Source organism: Colletotrichum aenigma, assembly GCF_013390185.1.
Source record: "Colletotrichum aenigma strain Cg56 chromosome Unknown KSG_Cg56_contig10, whole genome shotgun sequence".
Classification (NCBI taxonomy): domain Eukaryota; kingdom Fungi; phylum Ascomycota; class Sordariomycetes; order Glomerellales; family Glomerellaceae; genus Colletotrichum; species Colletotrichum aenigma.
The window spans coordinates 1,870,103-1,891,725 of NW_023500916.1; the positions used below are offsets into that span (position 1 = coordinate 1,870,103).

At 54.9% G+C, this 21,623-nt stretch overlaps 4 protein-coding genes across 4 annotated transcripts; 3 read left to right on the forward strand and 1 right to left on the reverse strand.

The window, feature by feature from the left end:
* Positions 1–142: 142 nt before the first annotated feature.
* Positions 143–930, forward strand: TFS1 (Carboxypeptidase Y inhibitor; the record flags this gene model as incomplete). Its single annotated transcript, XM_037329633.1, has 3 exons — positions 143–270; positions 325–833; positions 893–930. The coding sequence occupies 3 exons, from the start codon at positions 143–145 to the stop codon at positions 928–930; spliced, it is 675 nt and encodes a 224-aa protein (XP_037171465.1).
* A 1,591-nt stretch (positions 931–2,521) lies between these two features.
* On the reverse strand, positions 2,522–3,538 carry CGCA056_v014392 (uncharacterized protein; the record flags this gene model as incomplete). Its single annotated transcript, XM_037329634.1, has 1 exon — positions 2,522–3,538. The coding sequence occupies one exon, from the start codon at positions 3,536–3,538 to the stop codon at positions 2,522–2,524; it is 1,017 nt and encodes a 338-aa protein (XP_037171613.1).
* Positions 3,539–7,306: 3,768 nt separating this feature from the next.
* On the forward strand, positions 7,307–8,767 carry ordL-1 (putative oxidoreductase OrdL; the record flags this gene model as incomplete). Its single annotated transcript, XM_037329635.1, has 1 exon — positions 7,307–8,767. The coding sequence occupies one exon, from the start codon at positions 7,307–7,309 to the stop codon at positions 8,765–8,767; it is 1,461 nt and encodes a 486-aa protein (XP_037171614.1).
* A 10,724-nt stretch (positions 8,768–19,491) lies between these two features.
* Positions 19,492–21,011, forward strand: laeA-2 (Secondary metabolism regulator laeA; the record flags this gene model as incomplete). The annotated part of the gene is made up of 4 exons (XM_037329636.1): positions 19,492–19,927; positions 20,139–20,168; positions 20,278–20,488; positions 20,540–21,011. 4 exons carry the CDS (start codon positions 19,492–19,494, stop codon positions 21,009–21,011), a joined length of 1,149 nt encoding a protein of 382 aa, XP_037171618.1.
* Between the last annotated feature and the right edge of the window lie 612 nt (positions 21,012–21,623).

The window sequence follows — 21,623 nt, forward strand, 5'->3', positions numbered from 1 at the left end:
ATTGCGATTGATTCTGCAACGAATTGCGCAAGCTTGCAGGCCGCGTATCTATCTACACCAAGGCTCGGTATATCTCCACCATTGGCGATACCACTTCTCCACCACCGTGTCTTGCAACAGACAGCGTCGAAACAGCATTACAATGGCGGGCCGAATTGCAGGCAAGCTCCTGGCAGCATCCGCCCTGTGCGGTGCCATTCTCGCCGCTCCGGTACAGGACCAGCAAGTCGTTCTTGGAGGTGTTGCGGACTTGACTCGTGTTCGTGACGAGTACGTCACCCTTCAATGCTGCTGATGGGTGGTCGCAATTAATGCAGCTCGCAGGCTCTCCAAGGCTCAGATTATCCCAACAGTCATCGATGATTTTGAGCCCATCCTGGGTCTCTCGGCGAGGTGGGACTCGTCAAACGCTGCAGACCTTGGCAACACACTGAAGCCTGCCGATCTCCAGTCGGCGCCGTCGGTGTCTCTCGTCAAGGGCTCGGGCTTTCCCGGCATCCGGATCACCACCACATACGTCCTCACCCTGACGGACCCGGATGCTCCCTCGCGCGACAACCCCAAATGGTCCGAGTTCTGCCACTGGATTGCTACCGGCGTGTCGAGTTCATCTGCCGGTGCCAAGCCGGCCGTTGAGGACGTCGTCGAATACAAGCCTCCCGGTCCTCCGGCCAAGACTGGCAAGCACCGTTACGTCTTCCTTGTCTGGGTACCGGCCAATGGCACGACCGAGAGGTTAAACCTGTCTGAGCCGGAAGAGCGCAAGCACTGGGGTGGAAAAGAGGGTCGTGGCGTGAGGAACTGGGCCAAGGAGAACGGTCTTATTCCTGTCGGTGAGTTCGAGACTGCAGTCACAGAGCTGATATTGGCACATGTACTGACAAGTCGGCAGCTGCAAACTTCATCTATGCCCAGAACGAAAAGCAGTAGTTGTCGATCATTCATAATCAAAAGGGCTCGAAGACATGAAAAGCTGGCAGATCTTTGGGTGGCCGAGCGACCGTTCTGTTTCCTACACAGGACGACTTGGTTTAGCATAACTTATTCAGAATACTTAATCAACGAGGAAAACACTCACTGAAGATTTATACGCCGACGTGTCTAGTCCACCTGAGCCATTGTCGCATGAAAGCGGAACTTCCTTCCCCAGTCAGAGCACCGATTAGCCTGCTATTCCAAGATCTACTGACGACATCTTCTCCCCCTCATTGTCATTCCAGCATCATGAGCGCAACAAATCCATGTCGCCAGCACGCACTCCCTAGGTGCTCTCACGAAATCGAAAGTCACGAGGGTGAACAAGCACATTACGCTGTCTTCTAGGACAGTGCAAACCTGCCAGTCTTCCGTGCATTCAGAGAACCAGCTCAGCAGGGTGGCCATGAGGGTAACTAGAAGATCCAAAGAGATGGCGTAATGGAAGAAAACACTCCATGAGAGATAACCCAAGCTTCCAAAATCTCTGTAAATTAGTGGTACAGAGATTTCTAATAAAGACACTTGCACTTCATCGTCCCAGGATCCAAAAGCTGCAAGTTCTCATATGTCCAAGTCGTCACAAGTCGAAGAAATCATCGTCAGGGGCTGTATGCCGGCATAATTTTGCGGGTCTGAGGACCTTCATCTACACGACATGACATATATATGAAATATGCGCAACATTCATAGTGATGAGCGACTGATGGCTGACGAATGGCAAGCAGCAGCGAATCACGATCCCAACGCAGAACACGGATAACAATCCCCACGGCTCCGGGTCGACCCCAATAAGCCTCCGTGGCCGCAGGTTGACAGTAATCTTGGTCAAGCATGCGCCCTGCCGCCAGACCCGAGTCCTGCATTGGATGATAGATTCTTGGCATCAAGACCCAGATACCGGAACTGAATGGATGGACACACGAACATGGAATGAAGCCGAGGGAAACGACTATTGGCAAATTACTTGAAATTAATCAACAGAAGGATTTCTCGATGCATGCTTTACTTTGCTTTGATGTTGAGAACCTTTGAGGGTGGCACCCTGTTGAGATGTAGATGGCCACTACCTTTGAGTTTGACAGTCCGGCGGATGCTCCCCTTTCGCAGGAAGGGGGCGCTTTTTGTGCCCCTGAATGGCAAAACTCTGCCAAGTCTTCGGAGATAACTCTCAATAAAGCACAGGCAACGACATACCAAGCTGTAGCTCGAAGGGAGAATACAATTTTCAGCATCACTAGAAAGCGGGCTCACATGGGTGGAAGATATCCATTTGAATTTTCAAAGCTTGCGCCCAGCTGTAATAAGAATGCTTGTGCGCTAAAACAAATGAAATACCTAGTACAATAATAATGTTTGTCCGCTCATGAAACGTCCCCACCACGCGGTGCAAAGACGGAGATATCTCCACGATCTTTCTTGCCTCCTCCATAGTTGCCATCTATTCAACCACTTGAATGACACCCCTTCAAACTCTTCGAGCGCTGGTACCGACCGGGAACCTGGGGAATAATTCGGGTCCCTGGTACTCCTTGCTGCGCTGGAGTTACGAGTTGACGGCCGTCCACATACAGGGATTAGGGGGGGCACCGACAACAGGTATGTTGTTTCCGCCGTCTGTCGCCTTCACACTATATGGAGAGACGGAGGGCTGTCGCGGCTCCACCTTGACGTTCTCGGCGAAGGTGAGTCTGCGCCCGCCTGTCAGCTTCTGTGCCTTCTTTGGACCCTCCATGGGCTCCAAAGCTTTCCGTTTGGCCTGCTTGGGCTTCGTTGCTTTTTGTTGTGTCTCACCGACCATGACCTCGGTGGATTGCCCAAGTACATTGCCGTCGGGCGGGGCGATGCCGTGGTCTCTCGGGCACTTTTCCTTGATCCATGTACACGATGAGCAAGGACCGTCTCCCACGGCTACGCAGGGCCGGTCGAATTTGCGGCACTTTTCGCACTTGTCGATTTTCTGCTCGCCATTCCTGTGGTACTCCTCAGCCCGGGCGTGCTCCGTTATGGTGTGTTGGGAAACCGGTTTGCGACGACCATTGCACTTTGAGCAGAAGCACGGTGCCCGATCCTTCTTGTCAGCGGCCTTCTTCAACTCTGGCTCCACGGCCTCCTCAGACGGGGCCTGTGGTGTATGCTGTGGGACCGCAACGTAGGCCGGCGCGGTCTCCAGCTTTGTCACGCTCTTGGGCTCTGCTGCCCGCTCTGGCTGGAACGCATCCTGCGAGGCCGCAGAAGACTTCGTCGCGGTCTCTGACATTGCGGCGGGCTTAGATGATTGTAGCCGACGCTCTGATGGGGCGAGCGGCAGTGGTGTCCGCCCGTTCGCGTTTTTCGGCGCATTCTCCTTGGCTGTTAAGGGTTTGATCGTCGTTTCCCAAAATGGTTTACAAAAGTCTGGACTCTTGTTAAAGCTGAAGAGGGTCTCGGCAGCAGCTACGACTTCGGCGGCACTGGCCTTCTCTTCTTGCGGCATGAGTGCAGCATAAGCCATCACATGAAGTTTGTGGTTATCTACGGTAGATGTAGATGCGCTCAACATGCTAACTGATGACATAGACATGTTAATGGTAAATTGCAGAGTAAGTGTGATATATGGTATATGGTGTAGTAGTTGATGTGGTAGTTGATGTCGGTAGTTGAGCGTGGTATTGGAGAGTGGTAGTAAGAGTGATAGTAAGTGTGGTAGTAAGTGTGGTGGTGAGTTTGATAGATGGGAAGAATGAAAACAGCACTTCTTTCTCTTTCCGGGCGTCTTATAGATTTGAGAAGAGGTACCCGGAGAGGCCAAACATTTCGGAGAAAGGACGTTGCTGGTACCATTAGAAATAAGATTCGAGTTCCGGGAGGCTTCCGGGGACTCATCGGGACGCTATCTCTGAAACCCGACGCTCTTTCTACCTCTACGTCAACTATTTCACCGCCTGATCACATCAAAAGGTAGTCTTACATCGGTTGGTCCCTTTTAAGGCACTCAAAACCAGATCAGAAGGACAACATACTTTGTTTCGAGCTTGGCCAGGTGCCGAAAGGGTGCGAGGAGTGTTCCTGCGCCGTCCGGACAGTGAGAGATGGTATCTTTGTAACCTACATGTATGACCGGTCAGTATGTTGATTGGAGGTATCTCAGCCATGGCGGGGTTACTGTGACTCTGCTGCATACCAGCCATAGCAGATACGAACTTTGTTTGGACTCCATGTTGCCCCTTCTGGCTGACGGGGTGTCAGCGAGAGCTTCCTAGTAATCAGAGGGACTTTCCGGGTATGATGCCTCCAGGGCCATCCGGGAACGAGACGACGGCCGGAAAAAATGTAAAAGGGCGTTGTAGATGGATACCCTGAGTAGGCAGAGGCTTTGGCTGGTCAGTTCCAGCAGCCTCGACGTCAGATACTGTGTAGTTGCTGAAGGTTGGTAATGCGTGAGTGGTCCCGTGGTTTTACTGCGTAGAGCCGTCTTCCCAGTGGCCAAGCTGAAGTCTCCCTCCACGGCGTGTTCCTCCTCTTTCTGCTCTTCGTCGCCCTTCGTACTATCCCACAGCAACTTTGGTGAGGTCGAGAAGGGATTTTCATTTCTTCTACTTCCACCCCAATCGGATCCTTCTTCCACGAAAAGAACGGTTGAAAAGTTCGCAGCATGAAGGAACGTAAATAGACACACACCATCACCCACCCTCGTGTGAGTCTAGTGGGTGACGGGGACCCACGAAGAGGCTTTCCCCATCTCCCCATGCCTTTGTTAATCGTAAACCTGTCTACCTGTTCGAATGTATGTCCCTTCGTCTGTCATATTTTTCGTGCGAGGCCGTCTTCAATTGGATATGAAGTCTCAGATGAACTTCGGTTTCTCCGAAAGCCGCTTGCACCCTGATCCTATATGTCGCAAAGGCTGTACCACACCACATATTGGATATATGGCAAGAGTGGTCCGTCGCATCCCTGCAGGCCTTCCATGTAGTCGTGAGCCACATATGCTGTTCGACAACCACCCGGCAAACTTTTCCAATGGGCATTGAGTCCAGCTTTGGCTAGAGGGTGGAAAATGCCGGGCTATTGGCTGAGGTTTCCCGTTTAAAGCAGCACAATTGCCCCAAACTTATTCTTTCTCTGACCAGGAGTCGTTCCAGAGAAAACAACCATGATGATGCTCGAATGTCTGGCTGCCTTCTTTCGGGATTGACCTGGAGCCCGGAGTTCGAGATGCTGACGTGTCCTACCCCAGCTCATCACCATGGACTTGGCTTGAATCCGCCCGCAGGTGATAGCAAGGGACGGCGTTGAATGTCCCCGGCAGGTCGTAATGTGAGAGAAACCCTCCTCCTCGCCTCCACAAACACAACCTTCCTTCCCTCACCAGAGGCGATGCTGTCCAAGCACCCAAGCCTTCGACTTCCAACATCGCTATCCTTAAGAAATGACCCTTACATTTCTATTCGCATGGGAGCATATCCGCTTGGATATGTGACATACTGTCTTGCAAACGAGTAGCGCTTCAACCGTCATCCTCATCAAGGGCGGAGCTGGGCAGTTCGAGCCGACAATTGCAAATGAATTGGCATGCGGCACATACCACAGACACATTTGGGTGAGCATGAAAACGGAAATATTATGAAGTCGATGTCCCTGTATTTCGAAGCACTAACTCCAATTCAAGGCACGAAATCCAAAGGGGCGGCTTGAAGCACTCGTTTTCCCGCAGCCCCTCCCGCGCCCTCCAAGCCACACTAAGATGGTGGAAACGTGTGCCAGCTACCGGCCTCACGTCTCTGGCACCCTCTCTGGCACCCTCTCAAGTACTATAGCTGAAAGATGGCCTCTGGCTGACCTGGGCCCTCTGGCTGACCTGGGCCCTTTGGCTGACCTGGGACCTCTGGCTGAGAGATGGCCTCTGGGGGACATAAGGTAAGCAGAAGATCTAGGCAGGCAAAGGATATATCTCAACTAGAGGGCATATCTCAGACAGAGAGGCCTTATGTCAACCAGGTAATAGGTCTGCTAGAGTGCTGAGGAGGGTGCTGGAGAGAGTGCTGGGAAGGGCTAGAGAGAGTGTGTGCTAGAGAGGGGTAAAGATATAGTGCTAGAGAGACGTGAGGCTAACAGCTAGCAGCCTCCAAGATGGGTGCGGGAGGTTTGGTGTGAGAGGGTAGGTGTGATTTGATACGTCCCAGTCCAAAAAATGATGTCCAAAACACTGGTCAGGACTACATGTTGCGAGACCATCAGCTTTCCGCCTGATCTGCGAAAGCGGTTCCGTCAGCTAAGGTGTATTTCATTCAGAGAAAGAAAGGGAACGATCTTCGAAGCAGCATGACCAAGGACTCGTCAATGCTGGAGGCATCACCTCGGCAGTACCTCTGTTGTACGAAAACTTTGATATATTTCCAGATCTAAACTAATGACTAGGTATGAACGACGCCAACATTTGAGCCATCACCGATGCATTTATATTTATTTCTGTCTGTGGGACAGTCAAGACCGTCTATGTCACCGACTTTGGTCGTCTCGGTAAGACTCATCGTCTTCCTCCTATTTACGGCCTCCTCAGGCACGAGTTTTGAGAAGTCGTTCAAATATCTGGAATTTAACCGACGTGTAAGGCGCATAGCAAAGGTGGTAGCAGAGACACGTGGATATTTCAGGAAGGCCCTTAGGTAAGAAACAAAAAGCGCTTCTGTGCACCAGCAGAGAACCTCTGAAAGAAAAGCCTTTCTGCAGTGGCCATGTGAGATTAATCTTCGAACTGCGCCACTGTGGGAGATCGCATATGTGCCCAGATGGCTGGATTCACCATCAGGGTCTTCAAGCGGCACTCGAAATCCAGGACCAAGAGGTTTGTCGTAGGACGAACCGGAGAGGTCCAACCCAAGTCAACCGTTAGAACAAGACGCACAAGAGTGCAAATGATTTCTTGGTCATGAATAGCTCCTGATATCGCACCTAACTGCCGTTTTCGATCCGGCGCCGAACATCTCCACTGGGAACGTCAATCTTAAACGGGCATGTCCAACCGGAGGCGGCCCCGCATGATGGCCGATCTCCCGTAGCTTATCTGTCAAGCGGGGGAGTTGCCGCGGGACAATCAGCTGGCAACCCCTCTCATGTCGTGTCACGATCAACAATAAGAACAATGCTATTGTGAAATCTTTTGAAGTTAAACATCAGTTCTTGAACATAAGTCGCATCTCCGGAGCATCCATATTCATCTGAACTTATCTCCCATCAACGTGCCTGACATCATCTGATCTTCACGACCCCGCAAGACCCAGCCTACCAAGAACGACATCCAAACATCCAACATCAACAACATCTCATCATCACCACCAAACCACCCAACATGGACTCACGATCCCGCATCCCCGTCTCCCTCCCCGTCCCAAGCCCAACCGCAAGCTACTGGCACAATCCCCCGTCCCCTCTCTCAACCCACACCTCCGGCGCCCTCCCCTCGTACACAGACACCCTCATCATCGGCAGCGGCATCACCGGCGCCGCCATCGCAAACTTCCTCCTCTCGTCCCCGTCGCCCCCAGAAATCACAATGCTCGAAGCCCGCACCGTAACCTCCGGCGCCACAGGCCGCAACGGCGGCCACACCAAAGCCGCGTCCTACCGCTCCTTCCTCCACCACGTCTCCGTCCTCGGCCTCGACCAGGCGTGCCTCATCGCGCGCATGGAGCTCGCCAACATCCGCGCCGTGCACGCCTTCGCCGCAGACCTCAAAGACACGGAGAGCAGGCCGTGCCAGACCGTGGACGCCATCTACGATCCGGAGCAGTGGGAGGCGGCCAAGGTGGCCGTCGACGCGATGAGGAGGGCCATGCCTGACGAGGATACGTCGCGGTACGAGTTTTACAACGTCGAGGAGATGAAGGGCCGCTTCCACGTCGACGGGGAGGGGTTATGCGGCGGTGTCGGCTATGAAGCCGGGAGCATCTCCGCTTACAGATTCACCACCGGCTTACTGGAGATGTGCGTCGCCAAAGGCATGAAGCTCTTCACCAACACACCAGCTACGAGTCTCCAGAAACAAGACATCACGAAAGACGGGCACCGATGGACAGTGCAAACACCCAAGGGCATAACCACAGCAAAACAGGTCATCCTCGCAACAAACGGCTACACCGCATCCCTCCACAAACCCTTTCAGGGCGCGATCGTGCCGCTGCGCGGCCAGATCGCGGCTCACCGCCCCGGCTCCAACATGCCTCGCGCCGGCCTCCCGACGACATACAGCTTCATCTACGAGGGCGGCTACGAGTACATGATCCCCAGACCGCCCTCTGCCCCCTCCCCCTTCGCAGGCGACATCGTCATCGGCGGCGGCTTAGCCCGTCTTCCCGAAGAGGGCCTCGAGGAGTATGGCATTACGGATGACTCACGGCTGAACCCGGCCGTCAGCGCATACCTGCACGACACGACGCCGCGCTACTTTGGCGCGGCCAGCTGGGGCGCAGACGACCCCGAGGGCAGGGCGCGCGCCGAGTGGACGGGCATCATGGGCTTCACCCCCGACGGGTTCCCCTTCGTCGGCCGGGTGCCGGGCGAGGACGGGCTGTGGGTATGCGCGGCCTTCCAGGGCCACGGGATGGTGATGTGCTGGATGTGCGCGAAGGCGCTGGCCTTGATGGTCCAGGGCAACGACGACGAAGAGGACAACGACCTCGCGAGTTGGTTTCCTGCGGCGTTCAGAATCACGCCGCAAAGGCTGGCGGAGCGGTTCCAGGGGAGACCATCTCACACGACGAAGACAACAATGGCGGCGGAGCAGCCCGCTCTGCCCGGGGGCCATGAGTGAGACTGAGACATCACCATCATATCATGGAAAAACCCACAATGACGGAAACGCCCTCCCGCGCGTCCAGACCCGCCGCCGGCTGAAGCGCTCGGTGCGGCTGGAAATAGAGTTCAGTCGCGTCAGCCTTGGCTGGCTAGCTTAACCATTCCCTCGGAATGACTATCGTAGGAGGCGGCGGGCGCCTCCTTTCTGGCGGTGAAAGAAAAAAAAAAAAGAAGGCGAAAGAGGGCAAAGCATGCGAAGGGAGGAAAGGGAAAATGGCGCGTCAACCAATCCCTGAGCGGACGCCTCGCGGCCGGCCGGCAGGCAAATATTGTGGGATAACGTAGGTAGCTTCTTCTTGGCCATGCAGGTCAGCCCCAGCGGGAGGATTTGTTTGCGAGGACTGCGCATGGTAAACCAGGAAAATGCAGGAAACTGACTTGTGTTTGACGTTTACGGTACGGCACGGATAACCACCATGGAGTAAGGTAGACAGACGGTCAAGCGGATGCTATTTGATGCCGGTGAGCTAGCTGCCTGCTACTTCTTGGTATGCAGTGTTGCATGAGATGGCACTTTGTCAAAAAGACGGGGTGTTTTCGAATCACCTGCATGGAACAATACTTACCCTCCCGACTCCTGCAGCTGATGTACGCCACATGTACGTCTCTCATTGACTGGAAGCAACAACATCTTTCTTATCGACCCATGTCGACATCCCCCGGGTCAAGAATGATCACAACTGCCTAATCTACCCAATACGGGGTGTCCCGACTGGACGGCACGGGTGGGAATCTTGCCAAGGCGTTGGTCCGGTGCGCTTCGGCTCGCTTGCAGATACAGCCCCCCTCCCCTCAACGGACCACTCGGCTGAAATGACCGTAACGAGGGTTGGAGGAGGATGCTGTTGGACCAGCAGCAGCGAGCGGCATCTGTGTTGGAAGAGATCCAAAGGGACGGGCCCGTGGCGCAGTTGGGGCTACACATGTTGGACACAAGCAGCCGGCAACTATCAAGCCACTGCAGTTGGAGGGTTGCGGGAAGCGTACCCCCTCGGCCGGCCAGCCGGTCTAAAATCAAGTTGTTGGATGGATAACAAGCCATGTGTTCCGGCATATTTGAGCCATTGTGGCGGGTGTCTTCACAAAAGTACAAAGGCTAAAACTTGGGATCCGCTACTTGGCAGCAGCCGGCTCGGCGGCGCTGGACTCTGAGCAAAGTAATCCGTATCAGACCAGACCGGTGAAGCTCGTAATTGTCATTCAAAGCAACAAGGGAGAATGTGACCTTGAAGGCAGCCATGGACTTATTCCCTGATTGCAGAGCCAAAGAGAGTCATGCAACCCCGCCTGAAGAGGGCATTGCAGCAGGTCATTAAGGAGCGCCAGGGCGTTCGAGAAGCTGGGCAAAGTGGGATGCGATGCCGAGTTGCGGCACAAGTGCATGCAATCCACCGCCTTGGGAACGCCGGTCGGTCGGCATGCGAAAAGAGCCCAAAGGGACTCGGGTCCCAAGCGGCTGAGGCACTTCTGGGCTCCGGTAGAACATGCACAAGCAATCCGACAGAGGGGATATTGACCCGCAACTGCAGGCACATCAGCAAGTCCACCAATAGCCCTTCGATTGGGAACGCGCTCATATGTCGGGATGCGGTGAGTATCAGAGGGCACGGCGGCTGTTGCGTCTGCCGCGTGATCCTCTTATGCGCCCAAGTCCAGTATCAGACATGCAGTTCAGGCTTGGAAGCGACGATCGTGTCGACCTTTGAGTCATGTTGATGCAGAACATACGTATGCTGGAGCTCAGCAAGTTCAGCATTTCCAGCAGCGCAAGTTCTGTTCACTCTTTTTGGTCGTTTGGCGGACGAAAACCGAGGCAAACATGTGCTCGGCATACACACAACCGGCGCGGGGGCTAGAGGCGTCCGGCGCCCGGTTGTCCAGCTCGAACGAGTGGTGCTTCCTAGCGCCGTTTGGCGGCGAAGATCTTTATCGCGCCAGTATCTAGTCAACTTTTGCTCGTCCGCGAGAGGCAACAGGAAGCGGAGATTTGCAGCTCGGCGCCGGGTGAGGTCTGGGGGGGCCGAATGGTCCGGGTTGGCAGGAAATGCAGGTAATCCTGCTTGGCTAGTCTTGCGGGCATCAGCTGAGATGCGACCATGATGGCAGAAAACGGGCGCATGCTGACTGCCATTTAACATTGCTTGCTGCTCCCACACTGAGCGAGGTCTGAGACTGCCTCGTGCCACGAAACCTAGGGCTGGTTAGGTGTCAGTCGGTTGTCGCAACGTTGACCGCCCTCCGTGACTACGATCGTGATCTATAATCAAGTGCAAGCCGAAAAGACGACGGTGTCAATCGTCCCATCCACATCCATTTCGCTCGGGACCCCGGATTGCAGGAGGTGACTTGTGGGGGTTAGGGGAGGGTTAGCAAAGGTACCCGTACCTAATCTGCTTCCCCCTCAAGGGTCGAAGATCTCCTCCTCTAAACAACAGGTCCCTGCGGTTTCTCATCTCCAAAGACGGTTGAGTTGTCGAGGTTTGGAGGCTGAGCTGAGCCTAACTCAGGTCTATTGTTTCGCCAGTCAACGGGAATCAAAGGCAAAGTGCAGTGATTTCAACGTCCGTCCACATCCCTATTTAGCACGTAAGCATGCGCCTCGAACAACGATCAGGCATTACGACAAGACATGAGTTGGCCCCATGGCGTATCGTATACCGTTAAGCTGTGAGGAAGACAGAACAACAGCGTGAGCAGCGTCAGGCAGAACGATATCACATCGCAGTGCGCCGCTGGTGAAAACACGGACCACAGTCGGCCGACGATGAGATTGGGCGGCACTGCGCTAGGAGTTGCAATGGGATCCATTCGATAAACGGTGGACGATGGACCCGTGGGACGGCGGTTGTACCCATCCATCGACGGTGGATAATGGATTCATGTTAATCCCACGATCGAGACGAATGGGCTGACGAGATCTGCAGAGGCGTTATTTCCGGTGCTAGGAGCGCGACTACGCCCGTTCGCTCTGGGCGGCAGATGGACATCGGCTGGACCCAAGCGGGCTGCCATTCAAACTGGAACTGGATTAGAACTGCAAATGACCTTGCTGCTGCCCTCCCGGCCCCCCCCCCCCCCCCCCCCCCCCGGAGACAGACGGGATTGGGGGCCAGTTGTGTCAGTCAAGGGCTGGCTGGCTGCTGCTGGTATCCAATGTGGGTGGTGACCTGGCAGCAGCAATTATTAACTAAAGGCCGCCATTGGATCGAGGCGCTTTCGGGGTGTAGAGACGAGACGAGACGATGCTCCCTTGGTCGGTCGGTGGGTGGAGGAGTGACAGCGGGCACGAAGACGGGGTCGCAGCGACAGAGGAGAGGTGTGGTGGTCGCGGCCATGGGGTCGTGGATCCGGGACGTCGCATCCGAGCGTTGTATTTTCAACGGGTTGGAGTAATGCGATGGAATGGCAATCGCTCGCATGCATGGCAACGTGCGGGAAGTCACGACGTTGAGTGACTCGTGAAGACCTTGCCTTGCCTTTTCTCTCCGGGATCCGGTTTGCCAGGTAATTTTCCCGACAAAGTTGTACGCAGGTAGAAGATGCCATGCCATGGCATCGTGGAAGTCCGGCGTTCTTGAACCAAGGCAATACTACTACATAGTGGAAGGGATGGTGACAACAACCAAACGAGGGGAAGGCAGCTATGTGGGACGAAGCCATCTCAACTGCCGGCACAGTTGGCAAATGGCGTCAGAGCTGCCCAGGTCTTGCTTCTTTCTTTCAACGTCTTCAAGCTGTGCCCAAGAAGCAGTCCGGATAGATAGTCTGTCTGGATCCATTTGCTGTTTACTCCTGCTCAAAGCTTAGCCTGAGAAACCCCTTGAGGGCAACCCAAGCCGAGAAATATTAGGGCTCGTGACAGGATGTTGGGCGAGAGTTCAGGGACGAAAAAGGCTCTCGCACTTTCGCACTTTCGCACTTTGCAGAGGATTGCACTTAGCATCGTCAAATCGCTAGGGCCCCTCACGAGGTGACATCGTCTGGGCCATTCCCAGGAAAGCTTCCTGTCGGCCCAGCGTGCCATTCCTTTGGGAACATGTACAGGGATGGCCAGGACCCTTCGCTGCCCTGATGTGTCTGCTCTTCAGTGGAAGAAGGCCGCTGTACAGGTACTCCGTGCTGCGCTCTGGAGGCTATCCGTCTCATGTAAAACTTGGGAGAGCAAAGAGATAGGAGAGACTTGCGTTACCCCAAAGAGTACATCTAGCGTGTCCATATTGATGCGTATCGCAGTGTACCGGCCATGTAGCTTCTGCCCCTTCACCTAAACCTCGGCTTGTCTTGTTCGAGTATCCCCCCAAATCCAGCACCCTGACCGCCAAGCAGCAGAATCTGGCTCGGCCCCCCCATACGAGGGACGAGTTCAAATCCCGAGATGGCTGGGATCTCCACTATCATGGCAACGTTTTCTCTCGCCTCGAATAGTGCCCATCGCGCTGCTCCGTTTTGTTTGCCTAGCTGCGGTGTGTTCCGTACACTCAGTAGCAACAACGGACATGCTTGATGTGTCTAAGCACGAGACGAGGACGAGGACGGTGAGGAAAGTGTCGCCTACGTCGTTAAACCTCTTGGGTCTCGTATTTTCTCCGAACGCAACCTCCCGAGAGGACTGATGACAATCAGATGTGAGGTTCCCGGTGTCTTCTGACTCGAAAATGTGTGGGAGATGGGCGTGTTGTCGACGAGTCTGAACGACGGGTTGTCGCATGTTGCATAGTGCTTACCCAGCAAAGTAGACTTTTACTCTTTTGCTTAGGACACCAGCTGAGCTTGACTGCGTTGGCGAGCTGGCAAATGGGCATTTCAGACGCCCTTCCTTTAACCTCTGACCGTGTTCACCAAGGTTTTTTGTGATTTCTGACAAAGATTTCCTAGATGTGCGCGATTGAAGGATGGTTTGGAGAAGACTTGGTTGTCGCCCGCCGGACGAGGGCAGCCCGGGTCCGGCAGCATGGACATGGGTCTTCGTCAACGTCCGTCAGTGACCGCCTCTCGGGAGCCAAGCCCGCTTTGCCTTGCCCATCAATGTGGCCACCTCCGGTGCTTGGTACGAATACACTCTTGCATCTTCTGCATCATCTGCACCTGCAGAGTGCAGCAGAAGCAGGCAAAAGTGAGGCTTCAGGTCACCATGACAGCGTTGGCGCAGGAAATGCGCCCGCCAGGTGGAGGACGACGAGTGGATGGATGACCCTGCCCCGCGAGAATGGACACGGACTTTGACTGCGACACTGACAGGTTGTGGGAGGGGAGGGCGACTGCTGGCGTTAAAACGTTGTTGCTTCCGACGCTGCCATGGCCATCGCACGTTTTGGCGGATGTCGGTGGTGTCTCGCGAGGTGTCGCCGCGGGCGGCCAATCGGCCGGGTTGGTAACGCAATTCAGGGTTATAATTTCGGCATCGATCGATCCATTACATTCTGGTCCAGATCTGTGGCAGTGGATATCGAATGGATAGCATCGTGGGGTTGTCCTCGGGCCATTCCCTATCTCCAGCCCCCAAGGTCTGCTCTCTGTAGGTGGAATGTATCCAGTATCTGTACTAGTGTACGTAAAGTAGGTACTCTTGGCACCGGGTCTCGCGAGATCTCTCACGGCTTTCCAGCCGAAGAGCCGCAGCAAGCGGTCCCGGCGGTCAGTTTCGACCGAGCATCGGGCCCCGTGCTCCTGTTGCAGAGCGAGCGTGTCAACGTGTGTTCCCAGGCTTCCCAGGCGATGACTGGCAGCGGCAGGTCGCAGTCGCAGTCTCAGTGACTTTGTGTGCGTGTGTGTATGTGCGTGCGTGCGTTCTGTCTATCTGTCGCCTGTCGCGTCGTGTGTGACGGTGTCCTGTCCTGTCCTGTCGGCCGCCTGTTGCAGGTTCACGCTTCATAGCGGTCCATCCCGGCAGCTTGGGTCGAGACAGAATAGAGTTTCCATAGAGCATCCGACCCTGCCCTGTCCTTCCGCGCCCTCAAGTCGTGGTTTGCTTCACGCCCCAATAGTTCGCAGGCGTTTGATGATGGAATGGGGCCAGCTTAGGTTAAGTTGAAGCATGAAGCCAGTCGGATATGGCCGGTCTGGATCGTCGTCGCTCGCTCGGTCTACGAATAGGGTAAATACCTAGACAGCAGGCAGAAGAACTGCGCAGAGGTTGTTTGATAAACGGACGAGACGTCGTGGGGAAATCGTCCGTTCCAGGCAGACTTCGGTGTTTGAACGAGACGTGGAATCCTGTGTCCGTAAGGTACCGTCCAGCCAAAGTGGAGAAACGGAGAGACCTGGCGGATTAGATAAGCGTCCAGACCCAAGACGGTCAGGGCTGCTTACGGAATACGGTGGAGTACATGTACAAGTACAAGCACAAGCACAAGCACAAGCAAGTACCCTGCCTGCCGGAAGAGCATGCAGGACTAACTTACCTACACCTACACTACACCCTGCTGGTGAGCTGAGGCACCTTCCTGTCCCAGGCTCTCTCTCTCTCTCTCTCTTTCTTTCTTTCTCTCCTCACTATGTCCATCTCTGAGAAGGTACATCCCTCATTTACAGGGCGCATAGCAGGCCCAACACGGACACACAACAAGCCCGCTGGAAGTGGAAGCGCAGTACAGGGCGGGCAGTTGCACGTGCGGTTGCAGCTCCAGGGCATGGCTGGGTCGAAACAGGGCTCTATCCTGCTGCTGCTGCTGCTGCTGGATGAACTCACGCTTTCCCACTCAGTTGGGACCAGCCGGAACACTAAGTGGAATCATCAGCGACCACTGACGGCGAGATGGACTGCTTTGAGCCCCGATATCCCCGAGGAAGCCCCAAATTACTGCTGGGGGGCCCTCCTTCAGTGGCAGGTAACTCCCTCTAGGTTCTCTTTCCCTGCAGAGAATGGTCAATGGATGGTCCGTCCTCCGTGATGCCCTGCGGCGGGTAAGCGTTCACTTCATCCATCTACTGTGCATCCCGCCCCGGTGTCCACCTTCTCTGCAACTCATTGAATCACTAAGGGCTGGTTATCCTGACTCTCCCATCTTTTCTCTCCTCTCTTTCCCGAGGCCCTGTACAGAGCACGCATACAGCCCATCATTTTGCCCCCCTCAAGGTGATATGCGCGCATATGATAGTCGCTGCAGAAGCGGGCTCCTGACTGATTGACTGACAGACTGAGGCTCCGGTCTCTGTTGATTACGCACTCTTCTTCTTGGCTCGTTGCAATCTCCTCACATACCCAGCACCTCAAGACGTCAACGCAAACCAAACATCTCCACCAGCATCCTTTCTTGAAGCCACCTGCGCAACACAGAAACGACGTCTTTCTGTCTTTCGCGGTTCGTCACGCCTTAGCGCACTTACTTATCCTGCACTTACAGTCGCCTGTCTCATCCAGGGTCTTGACAGCTCCTGACTCGCCCTGCCATGGCCCATGGTCGCAGCCCTAAGGCAAGCCATGTCTGCCAGCTCATCGGCGTCCAGCCCTCTCAGACCGCATCGCATCGCATTTCGGGCAACAATGGACTTGAGGCCAAGGATGTTTCTTTGCAAGACATCCCGTCGGTGCCCATTGCTTCACTTCCTACCTCAGTGCCTGCCTACCTAAGGCCTGCTTTCCTGCGGCCATCCTCCGTACCTTACTGCAAAGTACCACGGCCAAGGTATCCATCCGTAAAGCAGGAGGATGGCATATGATTCTGGCCTTACCTACTGCATAGGTACAGAGCTAAACCGGCACTCTCCACTCCAGCTGCAACTCTGCAGTATCCCACCTTCCCCCTCCAACCCATCCTTTGAGTCTCTCTTGACTCCTCGACTCCCGTCGCCTGCTTGCTTGCTTGAGTGTGCTCGTCGTCTCCCCCGCCCGCCTCATATCTCTCCCGGCTTCATTCCTGCTTTTTGCCATCTCCTTCTCCGCCTCCGAGGCAGAAATTCGACGATACGAGCAGATGACACAGCCGTGACTGAGAGCCCGACGAACAGGGCTTTCCCTTCTCCTTCATTCACACTCACTGGCCGCACACACCCCTTCTTCTGGCTCCCAAAGTACGGATACTTGGACGCAGGCAGGACAAGGTACGTTTGTGCCGTGTGCCACCTCTGGCGCAAAGCAGAGCACACGGCCCCTGGGTCTATCCAATGATGAGGCGGCATCGACGCCTTCGTTCCTCTCTCCCGGGTCCCCACCAACCCACGTCGTCAGGTTTGACCCGGCAGAGCGGGCGAAGGATTCCTCCCCCTCCCGCACCACTGATGTGCGCAGCCACCCCACTGACGCTGGACGGTCAGCGACCAGCATAGGAGGTACTTGCAGTGCCTTCGCCCTGTCTTGCTTGCTGTTTCTTTCCTTGCCCAGCCCATCATGTAGTGTACTATGGTACATACTGCGGTACGGTCTGCGCTGGATCTGGATCCAGGGGCAGCAGGCCCATAGGCACCATGATGAGCCAGTGAGCTCAGCCAGCGAACACAGTCCAGGAGCCCTTCTCACGTCTCTGCGCCAATGCCTTCCCATCACATCGCGGACTTGCCTCCGTGATGATCTGCCTGCGCATAGAAATGTTCTAGGACGAAGGGCCATCTCCACAGTGGAAACAACCCACCATCTGAACTTCCTCTTCCAGATCAGCAGCAGCAGACACAAAGCCCTCTCGCCATTTTGCTCGTGGAAAGACAGCAGCACTATCAGTTGTGATGCATGTATCCGTCCACATATCCGTACTCTTGCCTGATAACTGGTCTGTCCCATCTGTCGAAAAGTGTGATATGGGCAGAAAGATATGCGAGACGCCTCATTAAGCCTCGAGCGCTGGCTGGCTCCCATCCATCTGTAGGTGCTCTCTTGGGCCTGGCGCCATGTACCCGCGCTACCTAGTCCAAGGGCAGTCATGTACCTTGACTACCTTAGATGCCTACGGTCTACCTACTGACTGAGGAGGTGCTTCTTAAGTTCTTAGGTTCTCGTCCACGCTAGAGAGGGCCACAGCGACCCGTGCAGGACAGGGACTCGGGGGGCATAAGGCACCATGACCTTGCCATTCATTCATCCATCCACATCCCATCCATCTCCATCTCTATCCATGCCTTTCACATTCTGCTGCCCGTCTCCCTTCCCCTTGCTACGCTGACACACATACACAATCAACCCTCTTCACTTATCGTCGCCGCTGCCGCCGTGCTTGTTGTTGTCGTCGTCGTCGTTGATCAACGTCCTCATCATCGTCGTCGCAAAACGAACGTCACTGCCCTGCCTGCCCCGCGGGGTCACCCAAAGTTCCCTCCCTCAGCGTGCTGCGCCCCAGCTCTGCGTCGCTTGCGCGCGTTGCCGCTTCGGTCCCCTGTCACCAACGACCGTCGGAATCACCACCTTGCGACACCGTCGCCGAGAGATAGAGACAACTCTTTGAGAGCAAAGCATCTTCTACCCGCACAGGTCACCCGCCGAACAGGACGGTTTCTCTCACGCTACAACCTGACCTTCATCCTTTTGTCAGCAACATCTTTTCCAGTATCTTCACCTTCCAGGAGCTGGAGACGAAGACGAAGACGAAGCTCAACTACGTCGGATTCTGATTCCGCTGCACTTGACAGACCATCGGTCGTCCACAATCACGCCGTACTTGACAGACGCCGACAGCGTTACACAAGCAACCTCACCTCACTCTCTTCTCCTCGATACCAGACAGTCAAACTTGGATCAGACTCGGACGACTTGCCAGTGTGCCTACATTGCCTACTACCATTCCTCGCCGTGGCCAGGTCCCCGGTGGTCCCCAGTTATCCAGCCGGTACGTATCCTCTGCGACGTTCTTCAACTTTGCTCTACACATCCCTTCCCCAACCCTTGTTCTTCTTGATATCCTTAGTCTTTCGTGGTGGTGGTGTGCCTTCACAGCCACCAAGCGGCGGCGGCGGCGGCGTCCAGACACCACCATCAGACACAACCACAACCCTTTCATCCTTCATAACATGGGCTAGCCCCCCGTCACGACGCATGCCAGAGATCCCCCAAAGGAAGTTGAATCGAACTCTGATCCGCTTCTTCGAGGCTTCTCTTGGCCGCTCGCGGTCGCGACTCTGCCCATCCCGATTAAAGCACTCTGCACTGCCCAGACATCCTCCACCAAATAAACCCTCGCCGTTGTCTCAGGTCCCTCCTTGTCGCCCGCTCCAGTTTATTTTTTCTCTTCATTCTCCCTCCCGTCTTCTCCAAATCTCCAAGACACACGGCGGGCACACTTTGTTCTGCGCCCTCCGTCATTCGTTCTCGCCTCCCCTTCCCACCCCTCCAGATCGACGTTTTCGTCCAACTTTTTCCTTATTCAGCCTGTCTCTTACCCACAAGCGGCTCGCCCGCTTCCCGTGCCGCTTCGGGACTTTTATTTTCTGACGGTTGGGATCAGAAGCGCGATTGCCAATCAGGGACGTCATCACCGGCATTTTGGTCTTGGTGGAGGGGTCCCTGATTTGATTTTTTCACTCTCTCTACCCCCCTCGACGCCCCCTCCGAACGTTGGTGAGCCAAGACTTGAAATCGCCTCGCATTGCCCTTGCGCATCACAACACCCTTTGCGCCCAACTTTGAGAATCGCCGACATACTTGCTCATCCCCGACTCCGAAGCTCGACTCCCCCCGGCTTTGAAACCTCATCTGGTTCTACACTCACATGTGTTCGCCAGCTACGCCTCAACTTTGCCTGTAACTATTAGCTCACGATGAACTCGCCTCCGAACTCATTCCACCAAGTATCACCTGAACATCTTACAACGCATCCCGCCTCAGCCTTTGGCGACCCATTGGATCACCAGAATCCCGGAAAGAGGCGCAAAGTCGACGGTCCTCCTTCGCCGGAAGACTATGCCCCTGCAGCCATGTCACCACCCAGCTCAACCGATACTGCCATCACCGTCGGATCTCACAATGACGAAGGGCGCGAAACCGAGAGCTTGTCCGAGAGCGTGCTAGAACACATGTATGAACATAGACTGCGATACCATGCATACCGCGCTGGAAAATACGCCTTTCCCAACGATTTGGTCGAACAGGACCGCGACTTCATGAAGCATCTCATCAGCAACCTCCTTTGCGACAGATGGTATCTGTCACCCGTGGACGACGTATTAGCAAGAGGTGGTGAAGTGCTTGACCTTGGTATGTCTGCGATATCAAATAAGTGGGAGGTGTCAGGGTTGGACGTGCTACCCCTGCTGGCATTTGCAGAACTTCCTCGCTTGGGACGTACCGTGAGATTTACCATGGCTAGTTCCAAACGACGGGAAGCATCGTTGTGATGTCGGCAGTGGATCAGCACCGTCGCGATCGGCCTCGATTTGGGGTTGTTGACTGACCGTATGGGTTGCAGGTACCGGTCCTGGTCATTGGGTCCTTGAAGGTGAGCATTGTTCGGCTCTTCTGCGCAGGCCTTGTCCATCACGCACGCAGCTGCTGCTGGATATGTGATGCACCATCATATTGAAGCATACTGACAAAGTTTGGCACAGTCGCGGAGTGGTTCCCTGACTCAACGTTCCTCGGTATCGACCTGTCACCTATTCAGCCCTCGGAGGTGCCTCCCAACGTTCATTTCATGGTGGATGACTTTGAGCACGAGAACGGGTGGGCACTGGACGAAGAGTTTTACGACTTTGTTCACCTCCGTCACACACTTCACTCAGTGCGAGATCGCATGGAGCTCATGAATCGAGCTTACCGGTGAGTCATGGCAAACCAATATAAGTGTACAACATGCTGAATGCAATTCAGACACCTCAAGCCCGGTGGCTGGTTCGAGATTCAAGAACTCGAGTTCTCCCCCCTCTGCGACGACGGCACAACACCCGAGGGTGATGGCTACGGCTTCCGTGTTTTCACTAATTACTTGGAGGCGGGAATGAGAGCACTGGGATCGGAAATGCACGGTATCCGATACGCCGCCGACGAAATGCGATTGACGGGTTTCGAAAGCGTCCACGAAGACAGACGAAAGTGTCCGATCGGCGACTGGGCCGCTAAGCCTGAATTACGGGAGGCAGGCGGTTTAATGCGGAGGACAATCGAGGACGGCCTGAAAGGTCTGGCGACACGGCCTTTCAGAGCGCTGCAGTGGACGGAAGTGCAGATCGAAATTTTCCTCATGAACGTGAGGCCACACGTTGCCAACAAGGGATTCCACGCTTACCTCAACCACCGAACTGTATACGGACGAAAGCCGCTGAACGCACCGAGACGAGCCTGAGTCTAACGGACGATGAGGGGATGAAAGATGGTTCGAAAGGACGACGTTTTTTGGTGATGGGACATGGCGTGCCCGCGAGGGTGATGCAGAGTCGCGTACTCGGGCTTTCTATCATCTTTTTCCCGGGATTGGACGCTTCCTCTCCCATTCTGTACTTGCTTTGCACACGGGTGTATCAGGGGCATTGCATCAGGGGTCCAGCTGGCGGGCTGGCAATATCATCATCACAAAGGGCACTGCATCGGCCAAGGAGGAAGGTCTCAGCGGAACGGCGGGCGGCGGGCGGCAGCTTCGGCTTTTGCATTCCTTGGATTCAAATCGCAGCGGGGCGATGGTGGAGTTTTTTGATATTTTCTTTTCCCAGCAGAGGTCATGAGATTATGAGGACTATGGCGGCTTATCACGTCTGCATGGCTCGGTCCGAGCTACTACAAGTACTTAACTTTCCAGTACGCCTTGCCGACGCAGAAGTCCTCTTGTACCGGATGGACGATGCCTGGCCGGGCTCAAATGAGGAGGATGGGGTTCATAGGAGAATGCCACACCCAACCTACTTGGTTGATCATGTTCTCCAATCTCGGTCTTCTGATGATCGACCGTTGCTCTACGCTA